The following is a 17,286-nucleotide window of genomic DNA, read 5'->3' as shown; positions in this document are numbered from 1 at the left end:
GCTCAGTGCTGCAACCTCTTCCATGAATTTTTCCCTGATTCTTCAACTTCTAATTTCTTGCAAGCTGTTCTGATGATGTGACCTTTAGACAACTAATGAGTTACTAATAATCTTATAATTTATATTCACTTAAAGGGTGGTCAAAAACAACAAATGTAGGTGCTCTCTCTACTTCTAATACTATAATGTATGAGTGAAAACTTAGATGAGGGGATGAGATTTTCATGAAATGGGAAAACAGTAAGGATACCAGTCTCACTAGAACAGGGGATTTTATTTATATTCCCCATCACAATATTTTGCATATAAATAAATATTTGCTGAACTGAATTGTGTAGAAGATAAGAATGGGTAAATACAGTAGAACTATAACAAATCTTATGATGAATTAAGAAACTTGTAATGGGAAATAATTAAGTTTTATAGATTAAATAAATCGATTAATCAATAAACATTTATTATGTATCAATTATGTCCCAGAGACAGTGTTGGATATAAAAACAGAAAAATAAATGGTTCCTTACCTCAAGGAACTTATTAAGGAAGACATGTTACATATATACAAAATATAAACAGAGATATAAGGTGTTCTAGAACCTATAGGAAATCAAGAAAGTCTTCATGTAGAAGGTAGAATATGAGCTATTACCTGAGAACCCAGTTGGTAAGGTTGTATAACTTCTTCCAATTCCATTCAACAACACATGAATAAGGAAGAAGGAGGTGAATGGTGGGTATAATCAAGAACTAGGATTCAGCAAGGCATGAACATGAAAAGGAAGGGAGCAAAGGACTTGAGAGTAGAGGGAAGCATGATGTTACACTATTTAACTAACATGTCCAAGTTAGGAAATGAAATAAATGAAGATAGAGAAGGATTGATAACCTAGAAAAGTCCTGAAGAGTGAAGGGACTGGAGGTTGTAATGAGCACAAAAAAAGGTTTAGAATGAATAATGTATAGGAATTGTAAGAAGGAAAGGAAGTTATACTTCATTAAAATAATTTTTTATTTGATTGTGGAAATGGGAGGGAAAAAAAAACAACTGTGAAAAATAGCAACATGATGCATGTGACCATTCCTATGAGAAGGTGAGATAGAACCAAGGAACAAATGGTAAGAGTTAAGTAAGTTGAGCAAGTAGGAATTAAGGATGCTTGGAAGAACACTTTGCAGCTGTTCCCTAGTATAAGGGCAGGAATTTTGGTAAAAGGGAAGACTATAAATAATAAACTGAACTTCTTGAGAAAGTATGGTAGGTAATAGTTACAAAGATCTTATAGGGTGATAAATGTGGGTAAAAGGGAATCTCAAGATAATATTGACTAATAGTAAAACTGATAAAATAGTGGTGATACTAATGATATCTGGAGTGACTTATTATCTGGTAGGAGTATACTGGATAGATCAAAGAGGGTAATGACTAAAGACAGTTAAGACCAATTATAAGGCTATTGTAATCTTCCACACATGAAATACATACTTCCACACAACTGTAGCTGTATATACAGAGAGAAGAATTAATATATCTAAGTGACATTGTGAAGAAATGAGTGATGCTCTTGAAGTATAATACTTAAAGTGACAAGAAATGCTAATTTAAGCTATAGATACCTATCATTCATCATTACCTTTCAACTCATTCTACTAATGACTGTTCTCAATGGGAATTAATCTCTGATTTCATAATAGAAGTCAAACACGAAAGGTTTCCTTAATAGAAATAGTGGCATTTTAAATCTAATCTTGCTAATATGAATCTATTTCACAAAGTAAGGGATATTGCACCATGAAAACATATATACACAATTTACATGAATAATTTACTAATACTATTGAATAAATTTCTGAAAGTCAGTTAATTTTTGATCGTTCCAGGGTTTTGTAATCTGGGGATTGATTTTTTAACATTCCATCTTACTGTTTTAACTTCTTCACCATTCCATTTTTCTTTCTTAAATCTTCACCTTCTATAGACTCTCTGATAGTATGCTTATAAAAAAGATACTTCTCAGCTCATGACATGAAATATTCTTATTTTACCAACCTTACCTGTCACCCTTTTACTTTGAAGAAAAAAAAGTTCTATAAACTTTGACTTCTAGATATTAATAAGCCTTTTATCAGTTTTCTGGGATTTTAACTGCAAAAAGAACAGTAAAGACTTTTCTTTAGGTCACAAAGTTGATAAGAATCAATGAAAACAACAAAAAATATATATTATCTCAGTTTTCTAGTCATCCATGCCAAAAAAAAAAAAAAAAAAAAAAAAAAAAAAAAAGTTTTGAAATCTTCTAAACCACTTCTCTGTGTTTTTGGAGATGATTATAAAGTTCCTCCAGGTAGGGGTGGAGCTCCCAATAAAATGACCATGCAATACCCAAACTCATTGTATCACATGGCCCTGGGTTTAATTGCTGTTCAAAGCTGGGGATAGACAAATGATCTGCAGTCAGGATTTCCTCTCATACAGGTAACCCAAGGTTGAACTATCTGCACTTTATTTTCATTACTCTTTTACATCAAAAATAACATTTTTTGCACCTCAATGTAAAAGGCATAAATAATTATCACTGCTTATTTTTATGCTATGCTACAGATGGCTTGGCTAGTATAAAACAAGAAAGTGTAAACTATCAGTGGTAATAAGTTTTCAGAGCAGCTAAATTGCACAGTGGATAGAACAGTGAGCCTAAACTTAGGAAGAACTGGTTTTAAATCTGGCCTCACTTACTAGCTATGTGACCCTGGCAAGTCACTTAACCTCTTACCCCAAGGGAAGGAAATGGCAAGCCAACTTAGCATCATTGCCAAGACAAATCAATGGACAGTACTGGCATGCTATGATCCATGGGGTCATGTAAGGTCTGACATTAGTGAATAAGTTTTCATTCCTTCAGTTAAATATATACTGAACCCCTATGTGTATATATGTATGTGTGTGTATTTATGTGTAAGATGTTAGAGAGGATTTATAATAATAATAGCTAGCATTTCTATAGCACCTACTATGTACCAGGCATTATATGAAGTGCTTTACAAATAGTTTCTCATTTGATTTTTCACAACAATCCTGAGAAGTAGTTACTGTTTTTACTCCCATTTTGGAAATGAGAAACCTGAAGCAAACAGAGATTAAATGATTTGCCAAGACTACCCAGTTATGGACTGGGGCTAGATTTGTAGTCAGGCTTTGTGACTTCAGGCCTAGCACTCTGTGTACTATGACACCACCTAGCTGCCTCAGGAAGAGAGAAAGGACAAGGAACTGAACAAAATTGCCACACAGTGCCATAGTTATTTGAAGACTGGTCTTGAAATCAGAAGACCTTTGTTAAAACCATACCACTGACACATAGTAGCTATGTGACCATGTATAAGATACCATGTCCCAGGCAACTCTAAAATTAAATTACAAGCAGTTATCAATATCAATGAGCACATTTTTTAAAAAATTAAATGAACAATTCTTTAGGAGAAACTATTTAGGGAGAAAGGGTACATATTTCTTAGATTCCTTTGTCTTTCTCAGTCATTTCTACAAAAGCTATATTTGAAACAAGATGTAATTTTGTGTGTAAGGATTATCACTGAAAAAGCCTGTTAATCTCTAAATTACTTTTTAATTGGGATAGACTGGGACTGCGGTAAATTGTGTGTAAATTGTGGTAACATTTGAATTCTTTAGATTCCCAACTTTTCTAGCACCACACACCCTGGACACTGATCCACAGTTCCACACTGAAATCAAGCTAATTATGTTCATCACTGAAAATAATAAGCATGGATTGTGTCAGCAATAATGGTAATTCAGCAGGATGGGGCACGGTAAGAAATATCTGATGTTATAAGAACAATGTGGTTTAATGGAAGAAAGCAGGATTAATCTAAGACTATGAAGTGGAAAGTAGTGAGATAATTAACTATAGCCTTGAATGACAAACATACCTGAGCAAACTTGTGGATCTGTTCCACCACTGCAGCAAAAAGAGCATGGACACTTTCATCAATCAGACTCTGCATATAATGCACTGCTTCTTCATCAGACAAGTCTAAACGGAACTTATCTTGCACCTAGAAAAAAGTTTGAGGGCATCTTATATAATGAAAAATACCAATTTCTCTAACAAAAGAATCAACAATGAAGGTATTGTTATAATATAGAGCAAGTTATTTCCACTAAAGAGTAATCACCCATAACTCACAAGATACAATTTTCAATGCAGTATAAAAGTATTCCTTTGAATAAAGACATTATAGGATAATGCTGTACACCCCCCTCCACACACACACACCTTTCTATAACTTAAAAAGTTTTATGCTTAGGACAAAATATTTACACAAAAAAGTTAATAAAAATAAAATTCTATTAGGCCCTTCCAACTTAAAAGTAAAGCTGATTAAATTAGTTCTTTGCAATACATATTTAAGAGCTTATTTTTTTTAAACCAGAACTACCATGTAAAAAGAACTCAAGTTGTTGATTATATTTGTTCATGTTTCCCTTCCTTTTCTGATTTTTATTATGAAACTGTACAAGAGTAGGAAATTATACAAATGTCTGAGTCTTGGTCTTCAAGAACCTTAAGAGGCTATGCATGAATATATTTACAGCAGCAGTTTTTGTTATTGCAAAGAATTTGAAACAAAGTGGGTTCTCATCAACTAGGGAAAGTAGTTGAACAAATTGAGGAAATTTGAGAAAGGAATGAATACTCAGAATAAAAAGTTAGGATAAGAGGATGACATCAAGGACCTGGATGTCTGGGATGTTGGTGCTCTCAACATAAATAGGAACATGTATAAGGGGGGAGGGTTTAGAGAGAACCAAAAAATGAGCTCTGCTTTGGACATGTTTAAGATGGCAACAGAATATTCAGTTTAAGATGCTTAAAAGGAGGTGATGATGGTGATTTCTAACTCAGGAGAAACCAGGGACATACATGGAAATCTGGAAACCATCTGCCTAGAAATACTGACTCTATGGATTTTAATCTCATTAATTGAAAAGGCCTAGAAGGAAACTGTGAGAACATGACTAAAGAACCAACAAAGGGGATTAAGGAGTAGTTAGTAAAACAAATGCAGAAAGTAGTGTTGTAAAAATCAAGAGGAAAACTTATACAGGATGATTAACAAGTAGGATGCTGTATAGAGGTCAAGGAAGATAAGGAGAAATGGCCAAATATAATGGTACCTGCCCTTAAGCAATCCCTGAAAAGGCAAGTTGGTTTGTTCTTAGGAGTTTTAAGCTTCAATAGGCTAAGTATATTGGATTTCTGCATTATTTTTGGCAACAACTTTGTGAGCCCCTGGAAGCAGGAGATGAAGCAAATAGAACTAAAATTTCTTTGATAAACTGTAATGATATCAGGATTCATAAATAGCTGCCGTATTTTCAGCCTAAGCAACAAAGGGGAAGGGAAGGAAGAAAAGGCGGGAAAGAGAGGGAGGAAGGGAAAGGCAATGGATTTAACAATTAAGTGATTATCTGAAACTTTGGAGAGGGTAGTTTTAGTTGAATGATGAGGTTGAAAGGATTTAGAAGACAATGAGAAAAAAGGAAGAAGAGGTATTATTAGTATGGCCTTCTTGAGTAATTGAACAGAAAAAAGAAGTGATCATAGCATGTGTTGATTTATATTCAATATCCATATTTCTTTTTCTGGATGCAGATGGCATTTTCTGTCCAAAATCTATTGGAACTGCTTTGGATCACCGAACCACTGAGAAGAACTAAATCTTTCATAATTGATCATCACACATTCTTCTATTATTGTGTACAATGTATTTCTGGTTCTGCTTATTTCACTCAGCATCAGTTCATGTAAATCTTTCCAGGCCTTTCTAAAATCAGCTTGTTCATCATTTTTTATAGAAAAATAATGTTCCATTACCTTTATAGACTACACCTTGTTCACCATTCCCCAACTGATGGACATCTACACATTTTCCAATTCTTTGTTACCACAAAAAGAGCTGCTATAAATATTTTTGCATGTGTGAGTTTTTTTTTCCCTTCTTTAGGATTTGACCCAGAAATGGCACAGCTGGGTCAAAGTATATACACTGTTTGATAATCCTTTGAGCATAGTTCCAAATTGCTCTCCAGAATGGTTGAATCACTTCACAATTCCACCAACACTGCATTAATGTCCCAGTTTTCCCACATTCCCTCCAATATTTATCATTATCTTTTCCTGTCATCTTAGCCAATCTGAGAAGTGCGAGTTCTAATCAACATCATCATCATACCCACTTACATCTTCAATTTCTTCCTGATTCCTTCCTTTCTGCTTATAAACATTCCTAGTCTCCCCCATTCTTAAGAAACTCTCATTTGATTTAATCATGCCCTCTAGCTATCACCCTATAATTTGGAATTAGGTGATGAGGCTTGCTGTACACTGTGGCAGTATCCAAGGAGAGAAGGGGGTTTATATAAAGTGTCAAGAAGATAAAATGAACAGACTTTGACAAAGAGTTGGATATGAGAAAAGAGTCTTTGATGACTAGGAGGATGTTCATTTTTCAACAATAATATGGAAGGTAAGAGGAAGGAAGTGTCTGAGGAGAAAAACAATGAGTTCACTTTTGGACTTCCTGAGTTTAAGATGACAATGAGGATATCTTCGTTGAGATGTATACCAAGTAGTTTGAGAAATGAGAGAATTAGATAAGTAGATCTAAGAATCATTAGCATAGAGGTAACTGAATCCATGGAAATTGATGAACTCATCAATTGAAGTAGTATGAAGGAAGAAGAGGAAAGGAGTCATTACAGAGTGTTATGGACACCCACACTGACAGGTGGAACCTGTTTGAAGATTCAGCAAAAGAAACTAAAAAGTTAGGCAGAAATAAAACCAAGATAGAATACTGTCATGAAAACTTAAGAGAAAAGAAAGTATTAAGAAGGTTGTGATCCATGTGCCTAAGGCTACAGAGAAACCGAGGATGAAGACTGAGAAAAGGCTATTAAATCTGTCTGAGAAATCAGGAAAGGATGTATCAAGAGGTGAGAATAACTCATGGATTAGGGAGAAACAGAATGTTTGTTTTGGTATAGTAAAAATCCAGATGAGATTACATAACACAAATCTGTAGAAGTTCATGATAGATTCATGATTTTCTCTATGAACATGAATAGGGGGCAAAAGAGGAAAACTGAGTGGTTTTGCCAAAGGCTTAATCAGCAGAAGAAGAGATGATAGAGGATGGTTAATAGTGAAAATTCAAGTTAGTTATTAGTTAGTAATAGTCACCTATTACTTCTAGGTGATATTAAGGTCAGAGATGCATCCCAGAGCTGGAGGTAGCCCTGGCTGAAGGCCTGATTGGGGACCAGACAGAAAGAGGATGGCATTCCATGTAGCAAAAGTCCCCTACCACCCTCCAATCCCACCACTTTCTCAAGCCCACTCCTAGCTCAGAGTTGCTCAAATACAAAGTAAGGATACAAGCAATTAATAATTCTTCATTCATCCATTATACTACTGCTATCATTAAGAAATATTTTGCTAAGATTTCTTTTGGGACAAAATGTTAAAACAATTCTCTTTTTGTCCTTGGAAAACTCAAGAAAATGGTGGTATGTGAATTTTAAGTTTACTACTATCATTTGCTCTTGATTTCATCTTAAATGACAACTGAATAAATATTAAAATAATAATGCAAATGGATAAAAATGGATACGTGGAAAAGAATAAAGAGCAAAAAAAAAAAAAAAAAAATCCTAGACCGTCCTAAGGCTGTTTTGTTTATACCATTTTGGCCTGTGTGGGAAACTTCCACTTATTGACTGTTTCATTCTTTATCTGTCCTATGGCTATGTTAGTTTGAATCTAGTATAAGGTGGATATGGGATTGTGATATGGAATTCAAACTCCAGTTATGATATATCTCATTTCATACCCATACCAGCAACAACACAAGCTTATGTGCCTTGCCAAATAGGAGAAGTATTTCATATGATGTCAATTAACCCATTCTAGCTATTAATATACAATGACTTGAATCTTTTAGTAACTCCTAAAAAACTACAAAAAAATTATAAACTGATTGTGATCTATTAGTACAGCAAGTAATGTCAAAATTGCAGATACTTTAAACATTTAAGTTATTCTGATTGGCAAAATTGGCTGGCAAATTAAACTTATTATTTCCTGGGTAGATAAATCACCTACTCTGTCTTGCTTTAGTTTCCTATATATAAAAATTCAATGATGAAGTAAGAAATTCAACAGATGTTTCAATTGCTGTAAGAAAAAACAGAAAAACATGCAAAGGATTTCTCTCAAGAGGATGTAATGAAGAAAAACTTGAAACACTATAATAACAATAGTTCTGAATATTTGTCATTTAATTTGAATGATACTAGAAGGGATATAATTAATGATAAACACAACTGGTGACAGCTCCACTTTGAGACATTCAAATTTTACTTTGGATGCCAATTTTATACATAATAGCTCTTTTAACTTGAAAGGAAAGAACATTTTGTTGATGATTTCTATACTTCCTGCTTGAAGGAATTTTCACTAAAAACATTCCCTACATAGTACAGCATTTCACACTAAAAGAATGTACTGTATCAGTGGACATTCTTGTAGCCAATCTTAGATAATGAGAAGAGTGTGCTCTTTAATATTTATATAATTATTTATATATCAATGAATCATTTATTCCTAAGTTTCTAATTTAAAGGTTATATTTATAATGAAAACAGATGCAAACTTTTTTTCCCCCCATTTAAATTCCAATTGAAAACAGGTCTTTTCAAAAGTAGCTAAATGGCAAGGCTAATAGAGCACTGGCCCTGAAGTCAGGAGGACCTGAGTTCAAACCCGAACTCAGTCACCTAATATTTACTAGCTGCGTGACCCTGGACAAATCACTTAACCCCAATTGCCTCACCAAAAACAAAACAAAAAAGCAAGTGAGTGTGTGTGTGTCTCTCTCTCTTTTTTAAATCAAATCTTCCAAATGTTCCTATTAAATCTAGAGGACCAATCTTCTCTTTGAACACTTAGTTGAAATTCTAACTCTTTAATTCAGTTTCAACTACATTGCAAAGAAATAACAATTATTGAAGCTATTTTAAAAACTAGGGAGAAGTCTATCCTTTTTTTTTAAAATGCTTTTTAATTCTATGATCTTTTAAAATACATTCAACTGAACTATTCTCCAAAACGGCTAAATTTCAATTACTGGTATTAATAGATTTTAAAACATGAATATATATTCATGCACATATTATATAACACAATGCATATTAAATCTATCTGTTATATACACATACATATATATAATGTGTGTATGTATTTACATAATCATGTTATTTATGTAAATAAAGTAACTTGGTATAGAGAACATTAGTCCAGCCTTTAAGACAAAAAAGTATGGGTTAAATTCCTGTTTTTGATACATACTAATTATATGCCTCTGGGTAAGCAAGATACCTAACTTTCCAGTAGCTTAGGAAACTCTTTACAATTATTTGCTGAGCATTTGTGGACCTGTTTGTAGATAGAGCTTCCTATCTTCCTACCACACTTTTTGACTTTATGTTATCATCTATCAAAAGATTTGGGTTGTAATAGTAACATATGTGACTAATCACAAAATGAATGACTATATGCGATGGAGATTAGAAATTTCTGACATTTCTAATCTCCAACAAATGTTTTGCAGTGATAACAATCATATTAGGCAGTGTACCTTAGTGTGACCCTGCCTGTTAATCTCTAGGGGTTGCCTACTTTGCCCAATCTTATTCTTAACTCTGACTCTTCAAAAGAAAAAAAAAAAATGGTTGTTAAAAATGCAACATAATCTTTGTATATAATCTCCACTCCTATTGTTGAAGAGACCTAGTAAATTGCAAAATTACAATCCCCCCACCTATAAAAAGCTAGAAGAAAAAAAGAAAGCAGGGAAAGACCAAGAAAAAAAAATCCAGAAATTGAATAATCACAAATTGTACACACACACACACACACACACACACACACACACACACACACACACCCCTGTTCTTCCTAAAGACTAATAGTTCTGTATCCTTGATCTATCCCTCAAACCTCCTTCAGGATTTACTCAGCCTTTTCTCTCCTGAATCATCAAAATCTTTCTCTTTACCACTGCCTACACATAATGCTCAGGTTTCCTTATCCTGTTGATTATCTTTTAGAAACATTTCCCAAGCTACCTCATCTTTTCCATTCCCACAACTATTATTTAGTTCAGACCTTACCATTGATAAGTACTATTCTACAGCATCTTGATTAATCTTTCTTGTTTCACTCTCTCTGTACCAACTTAGCACACTGCGGAATAACCTTTCTTATGACTAGAAGTTGTCATGCCTCTGCTTAGTATTCCCAGTGACTCTCAAATAAAGTTCAAGATGCTCTACAATATGGTATCAAATTACCTTCTCAGTTTTTCTCTTTCCTTTTCTGTACCTCTTTCTAGAACCAAAACGACCTACTCTGTCCTCAAAATACTCTGCATTCTGATTGCAGATGAGTAAAATAAGACTTGGAGGGAGTAATAACTGTCATAGGAAATAAGCAAGGCTTCTTGGAAAAGAGACTTTGGGTCAGACTTTAAAATATGTTTAGAAATTCAACAGGTAAATAGAAGAAAGGAGGTCATTCCTGGAATATCTGGAATATAGAGAGTATGATAAATAGATACAGAGCAATCAAGGATACAGAACTATTAGTCTTTAGGAAGAAGTTGGGGGGGGGTATATACAATTTGTGATTATTCATTTTCTGGATTTTTTTTCCTTGGTCTTTCCCTGCTTTCTTTTTTTCCTCATAGAATTGTTGTGAAGCTCAAATAAGATAATATATGAATAGCATTTTGCACACCTAAAATGTACCATATGGAATGTCATTAGCTTTTTCATTATAATTTCATTTTTATTTTTTAATGGAATTCAGATAGAAACCATCAAGGAAAAATTACTCTCCTGCTATTATTTTTTTTTAATATTTAATGTTCTATAGGCTACTTCACAAATCTATAAGACAGGGGCTATTTTAGTCAATAAAAGCATTAAGACATAAACTCATTTTCTGAAGGTTCATTCTAAATTTCCTTATTACAATTCTAGTAATAGAGAGGAAAAAAGGAATGATATATACTTCACCCTGTTCCCCTAGGATTTTGATTTCCTCTGATAGGTTTTTGAAAGTTTTTCAATCCATGCAACTTAAAACTTGAATATTTGCTATGATGATGTCTATTAAAAATGCTGCTCGTGAGCAATATTGTGAATTAATATTGTGTCTGAGTAACTATGAGCAACAATTCTGTCTGTGATAATGATTGGGTTCTAGTACAGTGACAGGCTGAATTCTTAAGGATATTTTAAAGTCTATTTTTCAATAAGGGGGATTTGCAATAGGCAAGTCCACGAAAGATAGCAAGCCTCTGATATACAGTACCAGGTCTTATCTACTAAGTATTTGATAGGTGATAATTTTTTACAGCTTGAATTCATGTGTTAGTTTACTACTTCCTTGTGTGTGTGTGTGTTTGTATGTGTGCACGCACACGTGTGTGTACAAACACTTGCTAATATATATGAATAAATATGGACTCCCAAAGAATATTCCTTATGTAATTTTTGGATGGATCCCTGCCACCACAAACCTCTCAAACTTCATAAGCAAATGCACATGATTTAGCCATTGATTAGAGTCATTTTTGTATGTAAAATGTACAAGGAGTTAATGTGGATGTTGCCCATGACTCATGGGGATCCTTTTTCATATTTAACAAATTCAATGGTATATACTTATCATTAGCTTGACTTCTTCCTGCTTTGAAAATATCTGTTAAATTTTTCTTCTTTTCTTTAATTGGCACAGGTTGTTAATGGACTCTATTTCATTAATTTTATATTGTATTATATTATATTTTTCAATCTATTAGATCTATTTTACGTCTTTCAAATCAAATAAGATTTCTATCATGTAGATGTTTTTAGGATGCATTAAGTCTCAAAAGATTTAAGCCAAAGTCTTCTTAAAAGCTGTGTCTAAGTGACATGGCAATTTTGTATCATTAAATAAAAATTATATGAGATGAGAGAAATATTATTATGATGATGATGACAAGAATCATGCAAACTTTAACCTAACTTTAGGTTGCAACTAGTGCTTAGTGAAATCTCTTGTATAGTGCTTTTTTTTTTCCCCCCTGAAGCAATTGGGGTTAAGTGACTTGCCCAGGGTCACACAGCTGGGAAGCATTGTATTGGAGGACAGATTTGATATAGTGCTTTTAGTACATATATTCTATGACTATTGTTAAATATGCGAGAGAAACTTTTAAATAAATTCTTAACTGATCTTTTTAAATGAAAATTCTTTTTGTAATATAATTTTGTTTAAGCATCAACAAACATTATCTGTCCAATAAGTTTGAATTTTTCTAGATTGGGATTTCTTAAGGCAGACAAATAGGGGATGCTACAACCAAATGATATTTTGAACCCAGTACTGAACTGTTTTCAAATTTATAACACTTTTGTTTTTAGCTTTATAAACTTGAATTTACATGTTGTCCACATTATAGGTCAATTAATTACTTCTCTTCTGTCTTATATTTATTTCACTTAACATAATTAGTATGTCCATAATTCTGTAACAAAAATAATTATAATTAAAAGTTATAACTAAAAAGACACCCACCCACACCCAGGCATCTAACATTGGGTAGTTTTTCTTCCTCCAAACTTAAGAAACTAATCAACTACACAATCCAAAAAGCCTTTATTCTTTTTGAACAAAGTTAAAAAAAAAAATTAAGTGTTTTCCCCCCAATGAGTAAACAATGAAATTCTCTTAATACACAAACTGTCAAACTGTATAATCTGTACTTACTTTTGTAGGAAGTAATAACATGACAAAAACTGGTATTTTCCATTCATATATTTCAACTAGCATATTTTACAGGTATTAGAAGTATTAACTGGGCAATATGTTTTCAGTTACATGTGGAGGTTGATTATAAAATTATATCCTAATAGCTGATCCATAGTAAGTTAAAACATTACTAGAAAGATGATGATGATTCTCAAAGAGTATACAGCCCTGATGCTTCAGATCCTGCTTTTTAGCCAATTCTAGAGTGGATAACATTTTTCTTTTTTAGAATTCTGTACTTCTGGCAATTAGAGATAATTCCATCTCAGATGACTCCCCTGGGCACCATATTCAGGTATAGACACTATTTAATAAGTTGGGAAAGAAGCAGCCTCATCTCACTTAAAATCTGATTTTCCTACAAACAATCTGTAACTACCCAATCTACATCTATTGGTAAAGAGCCTAAAGCTCATATTTTCTTTGCCTCAGTCAGAGCTAAATGTCTAAAGTCTTTTTATTTTTATTCCTAGGAATTAATTTACATTATTTCACTTTGAAGATAGAAAAAATAGCCAGAAATTCCTGATCTGCCTCAAAAGTTTGTAATTTTCTTGTTACTAAAAGGATACAAGGATAGACACTTAGAAAACAACTCTCTTATTTATATTGAATATTCAATGTACCTTTGAAAGCAGGACAATCTATAAATTTGCTCTCAGGTTTTATATACCCAATATATAAGGTTATTCATTACAAACAAAAAGCTGAAATTCATTTCCAGAGCTAAATTCATTATCTTTCCTGAAAAGCAGCCATTTCCTGAAAAGTTTAAATGCAATTTTTACCCTTTTGACTACAAAGCTCAAAACAGCATTTGAACACATTATTTAACATCTATTAATACAAAAGAAGTAAGATTTTCACTTGAAATAATTTAATGTTTTGTATCTCTTAAGTAATAATGGCTTTTATTAAAATAATTAAAGTCCCCTTATTTAAGAGATCTCCATATTAACAAAAATTCTTTCCTTCTACATATTTCCTAAAGGCTTAAACACACACACAAAAATACAATAACAACAAAACACAATTTTTGATTCATCAAGTTAAACTAGATAATTTTTTTCTCTTGCCCTGAATAAAGACTAGAATCAAAAATATAGACCATTTTAACAGAAACAAATTATTATAATTGAAGTTTTAAAAACTTTAAAAATATTCTTAAAAAATAAATTAAACAAAAGAAGTCTCTTCCCTGTATTACAACATGGATACTAGTGAAACAAAAAAGAATACATTGCTAAGCTTTCCATGAATATGATATTATGGTCTGAATGGCTATTGACTACAGACACCAAACAGAATTTAATTTTACAAGTCAATCCAAAATGGATCTTTAGCTAATTTGGAGTTGCATGAAATATATATAGATTTTTTTGTTTAAATTTAAGAAATATTGATTCAGAAGAGCTGAAAATATCTATTTAATTCTTGCACAAAAAGTACAGTATTATCATATTAAGTGATTCTGAACAATCTTGTCATGGTTGAAAGGCTCATTCCTTAAGATTGAAATTTATTATAATATGTTCTACCTTAGTATTCCTATATGAAGCCTTTATAGATATTTTTTTTAATTAGAGGTAAATTTAAGCACATTGGCCATCATTCAATTTCTGCAGAGGTATTTTATATCTACAACATAGTTCAATTAGCCTTAAACTATCAAGCAATGTGTAGAAGGAAAAGTTTTAAAAATGAACAGAGGAGGAAGTGTGAGGAAAAAAGGAAAGATCAAGATCTTGCCCTGGAGCAAGAGGATTTAAATGAGGATTAAGGTATGATTCTCTTGAAGAAGCTTCAACCCTATCTAGAGAACAGATTATTGACAGGCTCACATCAACTCCACCTTCAGAGGTGGAGGAAGAAGGAGGAGGGGAACAGCAGAAACACAAACAGAATTGCCTGTGAAGCAGCCTAAGCCTATGACAAGATTAGAAAAAGCATTGGTTAAAGCTAAGAGAGAAGTCTGTCTTTAAAACATCTACTATTCATTTTATTACACACCAATTGATTGTGAATTCTACAGTAATTCTTTGAAAACTAGTACTCCATTTATAATCTCCTAAAAAGAATATCTATTCTTAATGGTATCACTCACCAATCATACAAAATAACAGCATAGCACTGCTAGTAACCCACTGCAGTATTGAGACCTTTCACTTTTGCATATTTTACTAATATGGAAGAGAATGTGAATACTTTATAAGGTGAATAGGCATGGATAGGTTGTGATGTGCATTATCACTAAAATATCTGTATCAGTGGGTTACAGATCTATTAGAGAATTAAGTTTTACACAAATCAAAAAAGCAGGAAAAAATTCCTTAACAGGATAATACTTTTTGTGTGTATTTCATCTCAGATTTATCTGTTTAAATAGTCCCTCCTTACTTCATCTTATTCTTATCAAATGCCTAGAACCTTCTTTCTTCAACCTAGACTCTTAAGATGTCTCCTGGATACCCTTAGATTAAGAAGAGAGTTGATAGTTTCTCCCTTGTACCTTATTTACATATGGAATACTTCTGTTTCTAACATTACTTTCCAGTTTTATAAAGTATGCTTTTATGTTTTACTTTATTTTTGACCTATTATTGTTGTCATTATCAATGTCAGGGCAATGGCTAAAGTTCATTAATTATTAAAGTTCATAATTAAATATCTATCAAGGATCTGTAATCAGTAGACTGTGGTTATGTCCAAAACTTTTCAACCTTGTGGCTGATTTTACTTAAGTAACCCCATTAGAAAAGGTTTGTGAAACCTCAATATAAAATATAAAATATAAGGGAAGAAACCTCAATATAAAATATAATATAATATTTTGCTCAGTTCAGTAAATATTGTCTTGATATGCTGATGATAGTTTCTGTGGACAGCATCAAACAGCTAAATAGACTACATAAAAGGGATCTGAAAGATAGTTTCCAAAATAATTTACTAATTTGCAAAGCAACAAATGATGGATATTAGATATAATATAAAATACTTTGCTGTTTACTTAATTTTTGATTAGATTATCTAGATATCCTTTCTTCATGATATTACTCTAAATCATAAACATAAAGAAGGTAGAAATTATTTTTCTGTAATTTTCTTGGTTAGGAAAAAAAAAAGCTGGTGGAAAATGAATTGCCATTTGTATGACTAAGGTGGAGGGAGTAAATAATCATTTAAAGTTGTTATTATTTCATGCTTGGCCATCTAGTGACCAACTAATATGAAGTATTAAAATACTGATAATGATACATACTGTGCTAAAGCCAGAAATTATGTGGGGAAAAGAATATTCTAACAAATGAGTTTATTCTGATTATATATCAAATACCACATACCATAAATATGAATTACAACTTTATAAGAATTAGAGTATAAGAGGTAGGAAAATCAATACATAGAGAAAATGAACAATATTTTTAAAAGGCAAAGAATCTTGACATACTTCATAGGAACTCTGCAAATGTCCTAGATTGAAAATGATCTCTTAAAGCTGATATTCAGCTTTAAGCATAGTTCATAGAGCACTTTTTCATACATTTTTATTTGAACTTCACAACAATTGAGGGAAAGAAAGTAGTACTAAAACTATTATTATTCCCATTTTATGTATGTAAGTTCAGAAGTTAAGTGATTTTTTAACAAGGTCATTTTAACTAAGTAATTTATGTTACTCAGGGAAGGACTTTCAAATAAACTTGGTCATGTTGCTTCAAGTGATATGAATAATTTGCTTTTTTGCTCAGGGAACAATTAATGACACTGGCCTGGGGACCTTCAAACACTATTAGAGTGTCTCATCCCTTAATAGGCTGATTAGAAATGCTAGGCCCAGCTGCTCTTTAGAGACATGGCTTTAGAGACACAACCCCTGAGTGCAGAGACAGTACAGCCGGAATACTGCTTGCTGGCTGTGAGTACTTGTAGGAGTGTAGAGCTCTTGGTTTAGAGTTCCTGGTCAGAGGGGAGAGCTGAAGGGAAGCTTGAGGCACCAAATCTGCAACCCATGATTAGAGATGCAGTAATACTTCTTATTTAAAATAATAATAACAATAAACTGGCAAAGAAGAAAGAACCCCACTATAGAGATTTACCATAAGATCAGGGAAGGGTTCATCTTCAGAAAAGGACACTGAAGTAAAAAAAGCTTCTGCCTCAAAGAGTAACATGAAATGCTCCCTGCCCAGAAAGAATTTATAGAAGAACTCAAAAAAGAATTTAAAAATCAAATGAGAGACATTAAGGAAAAACTTTAAAAAAAAAAAAAAATCCAAGAAAAACAAGAAGATTACAGAAAAAAGTTAACCAACTAAAAAAGAAGATTCAGAATTTCAAGGAT

The 17,286-nt window shown here is 32.6% G+C and overlaps 1 protein-coding gene across 1 annotated transcript in view; it reads right to left on the bottom strand.

Moving 5' to 3' along the window:
• The window catches only part of PIK3C3 (phosphatidylinositol 3-kinase catalytic subunit type 3), a 169,010-nt gene that overhangs the window by 10,788 nt on the left and 140,936 nt on the right, over positions 1 to 17,286 (bottom strand). The window contains exon 24 of the mRNA XM_074279240.1: positions 3,949 to 4,074. Coding sequence (XP_074135341.1) covers positions 3,949 to 4,074 — 126 coding nt within the window. The remainder of the gene's footprint in view (positions 1 to 3,948; positions 4,075 to 17,286) is intronic.

Source organism: Sminthopsis crassicaudata, chromosome 1 (genome assembly GCF_048593235.1).
Source record: "Sminthopsis crassicaudata isolate SCR6 chromosome 1, ASM4859323v1, whole genome shotgun sequence".
In the NCBI taxonomy this organism is placed as follows: domain Eukaryota; kingdom Metazoa; phylum Chordata; class Mammalia; order Dasyuromorphia; family Dasyuridae; genus Sminthopsis; species Sminthopsis crassicaudata.
This window is presented reverse-complemented; position numbering and strand designations above follow the sequence as displayed.